At 36.9% G+C, this 15,412-nt stretch overlaps 1 protein-coding gene across 1 annotated transcript in view; it reads right to left on the reverse strand.

The window, feature by feature from the left end:
- The window catches only part of FBN2 (fibrillin 2), a 234,511-nt gene that overhangs the window by 19,711 nt on the left and 199,388 nt on the right, over positions 1 to 15,412 (reverse strand). Inside the window, exons 47-55 of the mRNA XM_058539802.1 lie at positions 13,871 to 13,999; positions 13,320 to 13,439; positions 11,570 to 11,695; positions 10,740 to 10,892; positions 9,869 to 9,934; positions 9,427 to 9,552; positions 8,735 to 8,854; positions 7,620 to 7,742; positions 7,020 to 7,151 (exon numbers count right to left, since the gene is read on the reverse strand). Of these exons, the coding sequence (XP_058395785.1) occupies positions 7,020 to 7,151; positions 7,620 to 7,742; positions 8,735 to 8,854; positions 9,427 to 9,552; positions 9,869 to 9,934; positions 10,740 to 10,892; positions 11,570 to 11,695; positions 13,320 to 13,439; positions 13,871 to 13,999 (1,095 nt within the window). The remainder of the gene's footprint in view (positions 1 to 7,019; positions 7,152 to 7,619; positions 7,743 to 8,734; positions 8,855 to 9,426; positions 9,553 to 9,868; positions 9,935 to 10,739; positions 10,893 to 11,569; positions 11,696 to 13,319; positions 13,440 to 13,870; positions 14,000 to 15,412) is intronic.

Here is a 15,412-nt window from a genome sequence, read left to right on the forward strand (position 1 = left end):
AATAAATAAATCTACTAGAACAAAATTGTTTTATTAAAATTTCCTTTATCCATACTTACTGTGTTTCATGACATTTTGTAAATTTGGCTGGAGGTATTTTTCGAAGCTATATTGTTAAGAACAAAGGAGAGCTCATAACAATGAAATCTTTTTAATAAATCGTTCCTTTCATCCTTATACTTTTTAATTTTTTAATCTTCAACTTATTAATATTTATTTTGCATGTGCTTTCTTTTTATCAGCATTTGCCTTGAATATCTTGTTCCATCCTTTTATTTTCAATCTATCTCACATTTTGATTTGGTACATTTCTTGTAAAAAACACCAAGCTGGATTTGAAAAGAATTTTAAAAAGTACATTTATCTTTTAACCAGCAATTTAAACTACAGTCATTTGTCCTTTAATTATGGGAACACGTTCTGAGAAATGTGTTGTTACGTGATTTCATCGTTGTGCGACTGTCATAGAGTGTACTTACACAAACCTAGATGGTATAGCCTACTACCCACTACCGAGGCTCCATGATACTAATCTTATGGGACCACTGACAGATATGCAGTCTGTCATTGACTGAAACATCTTTATGCGGTTCATGACTGTATTTATTTCTCTCACGATTACTGATATGTTTGGATTCTTACCTGTTATTTTATATTGCTCTATATTTACCATGCTATTGCACCCTTATCTCAATATTTCTTAGATTAGTTTTCTATGCCCTCCTCTCGTCCCCAATTCATGTTTGGAAGTTATAATCTTTCTGTTCTTCCAGTGGTAACTATGAAACAATTTCAACACACACTCTTAATGAGTACTTTTCTATCAATGTCAAGAAGCATCTGTTTCAAAAGCTTCTGGCCATAACGAGTATCTTGCATCAGTTTACTTCTTTCTGCTCTCTCCCTGTGCCACCTGCCTTGTTGATGTGATCTAGAAATTTTGGTTTGTCATATTTTTTAAAGTACCATCAGCATCTATTTCAACCAAAAAATGAGGTTTACTGGTTTCTTGGGTCACCATTGCTTCATGTATACTACTTCCTCTTGGATCAATTTTTTAAAAAATATATTAGAGTAAATAGTTTGGTTTTCAGAGAGGGTATGTGGGTGGTAAATATTTCCGACAATGTCTTCTTTTGTTTGTTTTCTCACTGGATTGAGTATAGAATTTTGGTTCAAGAGAAAGAGAAAGAAAATATTCTCTTAGAATGTTTTAAAAATATTGCTGCATTATTTTCTTTTACCCAGTGTTACTATTCATTTGTAGAAAATCTGGTTTTTCTGTCTGGAAGATTTAAAAATTTTTGCTTTGCTCTTAGTGTCTGAAATTCACCATGCTGTGTCTTGGTGCAGATATTTTTTTCCCCTTTAGGAAAAAAAACTTATTAGAGAAATTTTAAAGTATATACAAAAGTACTGAGTTAAGTTACAGATTTGAAAAAATTGTATAGTGTCTGTTATTTCTAGAATTTGAGGGTTCCATGTCTGCCTTCTTGATCTAATCCTATCCCTAATGTCGTTCACCTTTATTTTGATTTGTATTTTAGTTGTCTGAATTGAATTATTTTTTTCAAGAAGGGCTCTTGTTGGATATACCACCTGAGTTCCTCCATGTTTGATTATGTATAATACAGCTTTTATAGTTGAAAGATAACTAGATGAGTCTCAAAATTCATCCCCCCCCCCTTTTTCTTTTGCTGTTGCTGAAACTTCACTAGGATATATGTTGGTGTGATGTTGCATCACCCATGAAATTTTTATTTCCAGCATTCTGAGACTTTCCATCCTTTGACGATTCCTGGACCACATCAGGATTGCCAGTTATTCAACATTTCACTGCCCATTACTCGTTTGCGCTCATTTCGCTCTACCTCCTTTGTGCTGGAGAAAAACACACAGCCAGGACAGGTCTCACTGTAATTCATGACTCAAATCTCAAATGGGTACTAATACTCTCTTGACAATCCTACTATACTTCCTGGTATGTGCACACTCCCATTCTTATAGACGACTACTTCACATTACGATAAGAACTCCTCCATCTCTCCACTGTGAACTGTCTATGCCCTCACTTTCAACCTTTTGTCCTTTGTCAACAGCTGAAGTATCTCTGGTTTTTCTCAAAGGCCTGTCCTTGCACTTGTATTCTGGATTGCCTTCCAAGGTTTCACAATTCTCTGTTTTCAATGAATCATTCCCTCAGTGTACATTTTCTAGTAACTTCCCTCTTAAAAAAACATCTCTCTCAATAACATATTACCTCTCCAGCTACTGCCACATTGTTGTTCCCCTTCAGGACAAAATTTCTCTTTTGTTTTTTTCTGTTCAGTGCTATGACTTATTTTATTTTTCAGCTTTACTGAGGTTTAATTGACAAATAAAATTGTAAGATATTTAAAGTGTACAATGTGATGATTTGATATACATATAAATTGAGAAAGGATTCCCCCCACTGAGTTAGTTAACACATCCATCATCTCACATAATTCCTTTTTTGTGTATGTGAGAATATTTAAGTTTTACTCTCTTGGAAAATTTCTATTATATAATACGATATCATCAACTATAGTCACCATGTTATACATTAGATCCTCAGACCTTATTCATCTTACGGCTGAAAGTTTGTACTTTTACCAACCTCTCCCTATTTTCCCTACCACCAGCCCCCAGCAACCACTCTTCCACTTTCTGTTTCTATGAGTTTGACTTTTTTTTTTGATTCTACACATAAGTGATACCATGCAGTATTTGTCATTTTCTGTCTGGCTTATTTCACTTAGCATAATGCCCTCCAGGTTCATCCATGTTGTCACAAATGACAGGATTTCCTTCTTTTTAAAGGCTGAAAAATATCTGTCATATTTTCTTGATCCATTCATCCACTGATGGACACTTAAGTTGTTTCGATAGCTTGGCTACTGTCAATAATGCTACAATGAACGTGGGAGATAAGGTATCTCTTTGAGATAATGATTTTGTTTCCTTTGGATGTATACCCAGAAGTGGGATTGCTAGATCATATGATAGTTCAATTTTCAATTTCTTGAGGAACCTCCATACTGTTTTCCATAGTGGCTGCACCAGTTTAAATCCCTATCAATAGTGCACAAACGTCCTTGTCAACACTTGTCATCTCTTGTCTTTTTGATGACAGCCATCCTAACAGGTGTGAGATGGTATCTCATTGTGGTTTTGATTTGCATTTCCCTGATGATTAGTGGTGTTGAGCACCTTTTCCTGTACCTGCACCTGTTGGCCATTTGTATGTCTTCTTCAGAGAAATGTCTGTTCACCTCCTTTGCCCATTTTTAAAATTAGATTATTATTATTATTATTTTGCAATTGAGTTGTATGAGTTCCTCGTATATTTTGGATATTAACCCCTTATCAGATCTGTGGTTTGCAAATATTTTCTCCCATTCCATAGGCTGCCTTTTCATTTTGTTGATGGTTTCCTTTGCTGAGTAGAAGCTTTTTAGTTTGATGTAGTCCCACTTGTTTATTTTTGCTTTTGTTGCATTTGCTTTTGGTGTCAAAATTTAACACTGGTCACTGCCAAGACCAATGTTGAGGAGCTTACTGCCTATGTTTTCCTCTAGGAGTTTTATCGTTTTAGGCTTACATTCAAGGTTTTAATCCATCTTGAGTTGCTTTTTGTGTACGGGGTAAGATGGGGTCCAGCTTCATTCTTTTGCATGTAGCTGTCCGGTTTTCCCAACACCATTTATTGAAGACACTCTCCTTTCACCATTGTACATTCTTGGCTCTTTCGCCAAAAATTAATTGACCATTTATGCATATGTTTTCTTCTGGGCTCTCTATTCTGCTCTGCAGTGTGGAACTCGGCTTTACAAAAACAGTTCCTATTTCTCTCATTCATCCATGTCCCTAATCTTCTAATCAAAGACTGTTGGATGAACTTTTTAAATTGGGGCAGTCACTTTGAGAGATATCTGTATTCTGCTAAAGTCTAAAGAAGAATATGTCACTAAACATCTTCTGTGTTTTTGTTTGAAATTTTATATTATTTGAAAGATACTCTTCAGTCTGTAGCTGTGGCCACTTCTTTGTTTAAATTAAGACAGTACTCTCCCTCCCCCTCCATATTTCTAAAATCTTCATGGGATGGGAGTGAGGTAGCACATTTTTGTTCCATCATCTTTAAAATGAAGACTTCCTTCCCTTCATTAACATTGTAGAATGTTAAAATGTTAAATTTTAAAATGTTAATGAATCCCCAAAAGTATTCTGTTGACATTCTCATTAAAATTTAATGATCTTGGTAAAAGTTTTATACTTATATTTTTCTATTCATTTGTTTATTTAAAAAAATAATTACTGAGGCATAATATATTGCATAGTCAAATTTCCATCTGTGATTTATATTTCTAGTTTTCTTTACAGAGGTTTTAGATTTTCTACATAACTTTAATTCTTTAGCCTGTAATATTTTTAGTTTCTATTGTATTTGCTATTTTTTGGGCAGTTTTGTTGGATTCCAATTTCATTATACTCAGTATTTTTATTGCTTTTTTTTGTGGCTTTATCTTTCATTCTGACATTTGTAAACACTTGTATGTACAGTATTTTGGCTGTTTATTATGGAATTTCTAATTGTAAAAACATGTCTGCATAGACTCAAAATTCTCTACAAAGAGTTTTCTGATGATCAAAAAAGTTTTCTAGAAGTTTCAGCTCTCAGCATGGTATCATGAAAAGCTTGAGGATCACAAAGCTTGAGGATCTTTTGTAGCATCTTTAAACAATGAAAAAATTCCAAATGTATAATGCTGCCCTGGGTCTTTTCTTTGAAAAGGTAAGTTCAAGGGGTCCTAGAATATTAGAGCTGGAGCAAACATCCTTCTTCTCCTCCCACCCAAATCATGTAGTTTCTCACTGTACAGATGAGGATACTGAGGCAAAGAGAATTAAGTCACTCTCAGGTCACCTAGCTCATTTATGGCAGATTCAGGACCAGACAGTGGGTTCTTCACCTAATCACAATGTCTAACCCGTCTTCCCAGGAAACACACGTATAAACGTAATGACAGTATATTGTAAAATTCAGCTAGTTACAAAAATAAATTGTCCGTGCATAAAAAGTAAAACACATTTCCAAGTATTTTAGCCAGATGAAATTCAAACATACATACATACTCAAATAAATAAAAAAAAAGAGAAGTAAATGAAAATGGATCTCATGTGCAATAAAAAAATAAGATGGCTAACAATGTCTTCCATACATGTTATCTCTACCCTTCCATACATGTCAGCATTTGCCCTGTACTGGATTTTGAGAAACATATATTACTCTATAAACATGACTTAGGAATCTAGGTTTATCTTCTGGGTTTTCATATCTTGGAAAAATAGTGTTTTTGAAAGAACCACTGCATAACTAAACCTCGATGTAATTTATTTTTAACTTTATTAAGTAGTGTATTTGAATGAAATATCTAACAGATTAAAAGCAGCTATGAAATTCAATCATAATCTGATGGTTTGTTGCATACATTTAAAAATTAATTTTGTATTACACATGTGATTTGGGAATTCACTCTTTTGTAAAAATTAAAATTGACAGATAAAGTTAAATTCACTTCAGGCCAGTAACCTCTATTTCAATATCTTCCCTAGAGGTAACTCCTTCTATGAATTAGGGTTTATCTTTTTAAATCTTTTCTTATGTATTTACTTGCTTGCATATATACCTATAGAAAACATATAGTATTATTTTCAATTTTCTTTAAAATAGGACACATTGTATATATTGTTCTGTAACTATATATTTAGAGTTTTTTCTACTTCAATACATACACATATACCTTAATCTTTTTAACCGCTCTGTGATATTTCATAGCATGGATATGCCACAATTTATTTGGCTATCCTTCTATCATGGGCAGTTAGGCTGTTTCCTATTCTTTTTTTTGTTGTTACTATGAACAAAATTATAATGAACATCCTTGTATTTCTTTTCCTGTGGAAGATTCATTTTTTCAAATGGCCTTATTGAGGTATAATTTACATGCTATAAAATTTTCTTGTTTTAAGTGTACAATTCAGTGATTTTTAATAAATTACAGAGTTGTGCAATCATCGCCACAATCCAGTTTTAGAACATTTCCATACCCCAAAGGGATCCCTTGTGTCCATTTGTAGCTACTCTCCGTTCTGACTCCTAGCATCAGGCAATGGCTAACAGATTCATTTTTAAGAAATCTTATTCTTGTTTTGGTATTTTTTCCAAAATAAGAAGTTATTAGTAATCTTCAAATAGTCCTCCAAAAATACCCACATTTTTCTAGGTATTGGAAGTTAGGATGGGGGCAGTAGATTGTTAATTAAAGGAGGGGGAGCCACCTATTCTTACAGAGGAGGAAGATGTGTAGCGGGCTGCTGTGTCCCAGGTGACAACAGTTTTGGAAAGAAATGCTGAGATAGTGGATATGGTGGCCATGTTCAGCTTATGTGGCATGAGACTTGGGCACACATCCTAAAATGAGAACTTTGTAAACTCTTGAAGAGAGATCCAGCTCTACCTCCTCCCTTTATAGATGAATTAACTGAGGCCCAAAATGTTAAAACATATGGCTGAGGTCACAGAGATATCAAGTCTGTAATAGGGTTCTGGAGATTATTTGCCTCTTTAAATACTCTCCTCATTCATGGAATGATACAAAAACGAGAACATTAACTCATAGGTTTACTTTGCTACATAAGCAGAATTGTCTCAAGGAGTTTTTCTACACTTCTAAATTTAGTCTTTTAGATTTACAGGACATAAAATTATGAAAAACAACAGGGCGTATATTCTAGGACAGGCATAATTGCATGGAATTATCCAGAACCTATTATATTGGCACGGACCCTGAGATAGAAGAAATCTAGCTATAGCATAGCCTTGAAACAGCTGGAAAAATAGTTGGCTTGCAGTTAAGATGATTTGGGATAATACTGCAAATTTGTCTTGGAATAGGAAATATTAAATAAGCAGACATCATCCCTTAAAGCCTTACCTACACAGCCTTCTCCATCAGGCCTTCGGGTCATGCCGGGTGGGCAGATGCACATGAAGGTGCCGATCAGATTCTTACACATCATGCCTCTGGATTCACAGTCATGGAGCCCTTCAGCACATTCATCCAGGTCTATAAAATATTTTTAATAGGAAAAAAAAAAAGAAAATAGGAGATTCTCAGGAGCAGGCTATTGTTTAGTACTTTAAAATCATATTTTTGGTCTTCTGGTTCTTAAAAGGTAATCCTGTTGTGTGACAGAGAAAAGAGAAGCCCAGTCATTTTCAACTCTTGGCTGTATTCTAGATTTCTAAAAGTTTCAGCATCGGTCCTAATGATAAGAAGTTCAGGAAAGGGCAATCTTTGCTTTAATAAGAGCCCACGAGTGTGACAATGGTGGGCCCCTCTATCTTATCTTTGACTTGATTGGATAGACCATCAAGTGTCTTGTTATCTAGGTATGGAAATCTACCAGCAAAATGCTGCCAGATACATTTCTATAAAGCTCTAGAAAAATATAGGTATGAACTATAAAATCATTAAATTATATTTCCAGCAGGGTAAATAACATTGGAAGCACTCTCTTGTCTGTGGCCTTACCTTTGCACATCTTCTGGTCTTCCCTGAGGGCGTAGCCAATTGGGCACGTGCATTCATAGGACCCAAAGGTGTTCATGCAGCGGAAAGCACACAGCAGTGGGTTCTGGGCACATTCATTGATATCTGATCAAAGAAATAGGTAGGCATGTGGTCAGCCTAGAGTTCTAATTATTTGTTTAAATAAACACTAATGTATTTACTTAGCAGTAGGACAGAAAGCAATAGGATAAGAGAACTTCCCCTTCTGGTATGGAGAATTGGGTACCTAACAAACTCATCCTCCAGCAAATAACAACTATAAACTCTGAAAAAAATACAAAAACAACTACCTGAAGTAGTTTTAGTGGTGAACTGAAACTCAGCAAACAACCAGCAAGGGATAACTTCCCAATTTCTTCTTCTTTTTTTTTTTTTTTCCTGAAATTACCCTGCAGATGGCTACAGTCCTGGCAGCAGCAGCAATCGTCAATAGAAACTTTCTGAGCTTCTGACCAGAGGAATCAAGGGAGGGAGCCTTGGGGCAACCAAGGCTGCTGAAGAGTGAGGGGGACCCCGGAGAGGAGAGGGCCAGAGATGGAGAAATGCTATTTTCTTTTTTTTTGCATAAACTCAGGCCAAGTTGCTGACTTAACCATGCATGTGTGGGGCAAAATCAAAAAAGCCAGCCATGAAGGTTTAAAGACAGAACTGAAATCTGAACCACTGTCTTCTGCAGGCCTGACAGTCTGCTTTTATGTTCATCTAAGTTAACTGCCTGCTAAGACAAAAGTATCAACATTTTTTGAAGTAACAGAACTGATTCCAGAAGATACCATTCACAATGTCCAGGGTATAATTCAAAATTAACCGGCATGCTGAGGAGCCAGGAAAATGTGAACGACTCTCAAGGAAAAAGACGATCAACAGATGCCAACTCTGGGACGACCCAGATGCTGGAATTATCAGACAAGGGCTTTAAAGCAGCTATTGTAACCACGCTCACTGAGGTAAAGGAAAATATATTTGTGATGAATATAATCATCAATAGAACATTAGAACAATATAAATAAAAGCTGAGACATTAAATACCCCTTCCTATATCAAGAAGACATAATACTTAATAAAATATCACTTGCCTTCACAATTCATCATGGGCCCTGGCTCAAAGCCTTCATTGCAATTGCATTCAAAACTCCCAATAACATTGGTGCATGTACCATTTCCACATGGATTGCCAATTGAACATTCGTCAGTATCTGAAGAAGAATAAGAAAGTGCCACGAAATATGGAAAAGTTTTAGTTTAATAGGAGCATGCCCATGAATATCCACCTGGCCCTCACACATTTCCAGGGTCTGTGCAGGGCACACATGACTCTTGCACCCCCCTTGGCCGTGGCTGGCTGGCCTTTATGCAGTGCAAAGGACTCCAAAGGCTCAAGCGTGCAATCCTCTGAGCCCTGAGACAGCCGTGCTGGCCCTAAAAATCGCAAACGCAGAGAGGGATGTGGTCTTCTGCTATAAGAACAGGCATGGAAAGTCATAAAGTAAAATGGATCTCTTTCCCAGTTAGTGGTTTTGGCAATTGTAAATCTCTAGACACATCAGAGTTTGTATATTTGGTTGAAGGCAGAGGTTGGGCAACTCTCTCCATCTTCACATAAACCAAGTCTACTGGAAAATGTAGGATGGGAGAAGAAAGAGCCGTTACTAGTACTTATCCTGGCTTTATAAATCCCACCACCACCCAGGGTGCCTGAGAGACCTTTTGCTGAATATGAGAAATAAAAGAGAACTTTAAAAGTGTGTAATGTGGAGTCAACACTCACCCACACAGCGTACTCCAGTGTAATCAAGGTTGTAACCCATTGGACATTCACAGCGAAAAGACCCGTCTGTGTTGATACACTGACCATTTGAACAAATGCCTGGGCTCTCAAGACATTCATTGACATCTAAAATACAGAATTGCCCATGAACTTCCTCATATAAAAGATATGCCAAAACTGTATATATCTATTCAACAGAGACTTAAAATTTCTAAAACACACAAAGATTTCTTTTACCAGAGAAATATATAATGCCTTCCATATACCACAACATAGTCTTATGATATAGTGCATATGATGTATAATAAATATCATTCATAGATGTACATTAAATACAATGTACTATAAGTTATACAGTAAAGTTAGCATGATTTATAAAAGACACATACAATAATACATTCACATAAAGAAGACTCTAGGGATAAAATATATCAAACCACACCTTCACGGGTATCATGAAGACTAGGAACAGTCCCATGGCCATAAGGACACAGATCCTGGAATGCCACTACAGAGAAAAATACAAATTCCCCATTACTGAAGAGTCTCAACTAGCAGAGAACTTAAGAACTGATTAACACTATACAAGAAATTAGACTTATTTTTCCTCTACAAAGCTGTTTTTAACAAGAGTCTTTTATTTCATTTTTATGATTTATTTCAAAAGCAACACTGAGCATAGAGGAGGCCACCTGAGCTTTGCCCAGCTCATTCCAGGGTGCTGCCTAATGAGGGCCTCTCATTCTATCTGTTTGCTCACAGAATGCTGAGCAGCCACAGAGCCCTCTCTGCCCCTTACACACAGAAGCCACCTCCGACCTAGAGGCCAAGCCAGTTCCGAGCTTGCTGGGAACTCCCTTGCAATTCAGCTGCACCAACAAGACCTGTGAGGCTCTTGGTCTCTTCTGCAAACGGCCACTGAGCTGACTCAGCTTCTCCGAATTTATATATGAGTCTGAGAGCCACAGCCTGGGATACGATATCCACGTGGGACTCCTGCAGTGATTTGGAATATAATTTTCATCCCCTCTTTGCATCTCTTGCCCTGCACCTCTCAAATTCGTTCCTTTGAAAGCAAGCAATAACAACCTTGGGGGACAAAGGAAATAACAGGGTAACTCTGCCTGCGCTTACACATGTTGAATACAAAAGTTGAAAGAAGTCCCTCAGACCAGTTTGCTCACTGAACCATTAAAGTTTATACTGAGGGAGTAATTTCACCCTGAAAATATTCATAAATTACACAGTCAAACGGACTTCTGACAAACATTCCCAAACCAGTGCAAAGTGGTGTTTTATGTCGTTGCTCTCACCTTCATCATCTTTGGGGCACAGCTCACAGGGGTCCCCCCAGCCCTCTCCTGGCATCTTGCTACAGCAGCATTTTGCCTTTGTGGTGTTGAAAGCTTTGGGTACAGAACACTTTCCATTTTCAAAGTTTGTGAAGCAGAAGCTCTGGCGAGTATCTAATCAAGAAAACAAACACCACAGACCTCCTTACTGGTCATGTAAAAATACGGAATAATTTGTATATAGCTCTGTTTCCGACAGAACATTTCTCATTGGCCAACATTTGATGCAGATTAGATCAGCAGTTAAAAGACAGATCTGGAAATCCTCAATTGCTGACTTCACATGCCAATTTAAAGTGACCTGTCTATAAAATTTTACTTGATTATTCAAAATGTTTAAAATATTTTTATAATGTGCCTAGGAAATTCGAGAAATTATGCTCAATATTAAAATGTTTTCCACATCTCTTTTTCCATTGTTACATTATAAGCCTAAGAAAAACAGTCTAGGTAACTTTCAGTAAGTTACTTCACATCAAAAGCAACTCATATACCGATGTGCAAAAAATCTATGCCAACAACAAAATGAAAACAGTGAAACAAGATAGCAATTTTTATTTTAGTATGAAATTTTTTAAAAATGTAGAAACAGAGCCAATAATTCAAAGTACCTTAAAAATTGTCCACATACTTTTGAGTGTATACGTTTGAGACCTACATTTTTAATGTACAGATGATGTATTTACCACAGACACGTAGTTTGTAGTGACGAACACTAGCATGATGGTTTACCATCTAGTGTTGAAGTTTCCAAGGGGTAGGTATGACAGAGAAGTCATTCCAAAGCTTACCAAAGCACCTCCGTCCATTATCTGACAACACAAAGCCAGGGGGGCAGATGCACTGGAAGCCCCCTGGTGTATTGGTACAGGAACCAAAAAGACAGATGTTGGGATCTTCGTCACACTCATTTATATCTGCAAAACAGCAGGAGAATTTATTAATTTAATCAAATCAATACACTGTTCAGTACTTGAGAATAAATAATTGTCTGTACTACAACAGTCCACCAGCCATTGGGTATTTAATATGAACCAAGGGATTATATCACGTATATGTTTAACTTATTCTTTAAAAATAAACTATTATTGCATCAAAAGTCAAAGATTACATCGAGTTTCAACCAGCCATATGCTTGAGACTACCAAGTTGATCTCTGGCTCCCCATACTTGGTCCCTAGGGGTGTATGTATCCACTTGCCTGCCTAGCACGGCCAGTTCATCTTACAGGCATTGCAGCCCCAGTGTAGCCAAATGTGTTCTTCCAACTTCTCCGATGCGCCTCTCAGCAATTTCAATAAGATGATTCTAGTATTATTTTTATTTATTTGTTTGCTGAGGAAGACTGGCCCTGAACTAACATCTGTTGTCAATCCTCCTCTTTTTGCTTGAGGAAGATTGTCCCTGAGCTAACATCTATGTCTATCTTCCTCTATTTTATATATGGGACGCCACCACAGCATGGCTTGAGGGTGGTGCGTAGGTCTGCGCCCAGGATCTGGACCCGAAAACCCTGGGCCACTGAAGTGGAGCATGTGAACTTAACCACTATGCCACTGGGCTGGCCCCTATTTATTATTTTTTAAGAATTAAAAACACTAGATAATCGTATAGTGAACTACACAAATCAGACAGAAAAGGGAAAAGAGATAAAGACCAAATGGGAATGATTAGGGATACCCATAATATGTAAATATGATCTAAAAAATAATTAAATTGGATGAAATAAACTGTTTCTTTCAGTTCTGTTATATAACTCCCTTGAATGTGAACAGTAGAGCTACATATCTTTAGGTGGAATCTTGCCAAGGGCGATAGAATTTTTTTTTAAATTGGATAACTCAAAGGCAGAAAAACCCTTAGCAATCCTTTCACGTTAGAAGAACCACCCTAAGATGCTAGTGCTTCTGAATTTCAACAAGACTGTAAAAAGTAATCTGTATAAAAGTGAAATAAAGTCATTATAAAAAGGTCAGCCGTCATCATGTCTACCAGGCAATTCTGGGACCCACTTTTGATGTGGTTACAGTGTTCTTGTAGCCTGGAAGAGTTTCAGCAGAAAAACATCTGTTATGACAAATGGATTAATATTTTCTGTTTTGACATGAGGCTTTCCCAAGGAAAAAAATGTCTCCGCAGCATTGTCAATATTTTCTGCTTCACTTTTCTAGGACTCTAGACACCTTTAATAGCTGTTTTAAAATTGGTTGCCAAAGATTACAATTTTTGTAGACACTTTTTAAATTCAGTAGAAAGTCTCTGTTGACATTTGGAAAAAAGATTAGAGTACACTGAAAATTCTTTGAGTAGTGTAAGATTTCTGTTAATGAAAAATTCCCACATCCCTAAATTCTTTATTCCCACCACTCCACCTTCAAATCATTTCTGATGGTTCAATAAAACAGATGTAGGCAGCTATATGTTTAATACCTTGGGTCAGCATGCTTGCAGTGGTTTGGATTTAGTATATTTCCATAGAGTCTGTACCAGGTCTCATTATCCTGAACAGCTCGTGGACCTCAGAATAAATGTTAGCCTTACCGATGCAGTTCTCGCTTTTTACTTCATACCCTGGGGGACAGATGCATCTGAAGGATCCCTCCAAATTCTGACAGGTACCAGGAGAACAAGAGCCAGGAAGGGCAACACACTCATTAGTATCTTTAAAAAGAAATGAGAGAAAAAATGATTTAAGTGTGAGATAATAGTTGCTAAATGATATCAACATGAATGCAACTTGGGCCCTCTGATCTGCCAGGTTACTGTGGACAAATATGCCCTAAGATACTCTTTTGACATCTTAGGTATTTCTCATTTGGCAAGAGGCTAATTTTCTTGATTTGTTTCCTCTGTCTACTTTTATTGGGACATGGATAGCTTCAAGCTCTGTCCCAGTAAAAACACTGTGCATGAGTCATTCCCAATTGTTGGCTTATACCTTATACCAAAATTTCCTGTGATAGCTTATCTCAGTCATGTGATCAGATGATCAAATGAAATGTGATTGAGTCCCTAAGAGTGTGTATGTGGGGGAACCACATCCTTATTTTCCAAAACAGAACAAAAAGACTGTTGATGGCTTAGATACTTACCTATACAGTTTTTGCCATCTGGAGTAAGTTCATAACCTTCGTTACATAAACACTTGAAGGAGCCAATTTCATTAAAACACCGTCCATTTCTGCACACCTGACCAAAAAAGGAACTGCACTCATCTATGTCTGTAAGCAAACAGGAGTTAGCTTTTCAGAGAGAGCTATTACACATGCATTGTGTCACAAGTTGTAGCTTAAAAACATGTTTATTGGTATACATTTTTAAAAATCTTACATTATAATTGCTCATCAACACAGAGAAAAATGGCTCATATCATAATGATTATGTGATTAATAAGGTCACATAGATCCCTACTGTATTTCAACCACAAGGGTACATTTTTGATATTAACATAACTCAAATTTATAGCCAGGTAAAAGTTGAAGGTTTAAGGTGAAGCTTTCCATTCTTTCCAGTTGAAAAACACTTCTTTTCCCAGAGGCAAGAGGATATACAGATTTAACTTGACTGTCTAGTTTTGCAGATGACTTTACCTGGAGATAAGCTGACCATATTTATTATTTATTTATTTATTTATTTATTTATTTTTTGTGAGGAAGATCGGCCCTGAGCTAACATCTGCCAATCCTCCTCTTTTTGCTGAGGAAGACTGGCCCTGGGCTAACATCCATGCCCATCTTCCTCCACTTTACATGGGACCTGCCACAGCATGCCTTGACAAGTGGTGTGTTGGTGCGTGCCCGGGATCTGAACCGGCGAACCCCGGGCCGCCGCAGCGGAGCGTGCGCACTTAACCGCTTGCGCCACCGGGCCAGCCCCTAAGCTGACCCTATTTAAAGGATAAATAACAGAACATATTAAATATAGAAAAATCAATTATATTAAAAACACTCTAGAATTGCTGACATATTTTGCTGACAAAATTTGGAAAAAAAAAATCTTTAAGTGTTAAGTTTTCCGTTAAGCTTAGGGTAACTGCATTTGAGTAATTTTCTGGGTTGTTTGAAGACTGTGCTTTGATCAAAGCCATGTCCATATCTTTGCTTCTCCCTGGCTGTACAAAGGATCTGAGAAACTATAGACAAGAAGGTGGTAGTTGAATAAAATGTCCAGTTAGCTCTAAAATTTTTTCACAATTGCAGAAAATAAAACGGAGAGGAACATATGTCCTAATTTGTAGGTAGGTTTGGGCTGTGATGGTCCCATAATGGTAGGAAGCCTGAGTTACTTTGACATACCTTATAGGCTCATGTGAATTAAGAAATGAGTTATGTTGGAAAGCACCAGAATATGCTTGGCACATGGTAAACTGTCAACCTTTGTGGTCATTACTCTTACTGCCTCCTCCACCAACTTTAGAAACCTCCCCCATTCACTATCAATTCTTATTTCATTGTCTGTTAGCGGCAAAGGCTAAAATCCTGTACCATGCATTGGAGACACTTTTATTTTCCACTGAAAATCTACAGTTGTTCACAAACAGAAATCAAATACGTTTCTGAGGGCTGACTTGGAAACCTAGTCACCATGCACTGTTCTGTGGGAAAAGGCATCTCTGGCTTCAAAAGCTGACAGAA

This window comes from Diceros bicornis, chromosome 1 (genome assembly GCF_020826845.1).
Source record: "Diceros bicornis minor isolate mBicDic1 chromosome 1, mDicBic1.mat.cur, whole genome shotgun sequence".
Taxonomy (NCBI): Eukaryota; Metazoa; Chordata; class Mammalia; order Perissodactyla; family Rhinocerotidae; genus Diceros; species Diceros bicornis.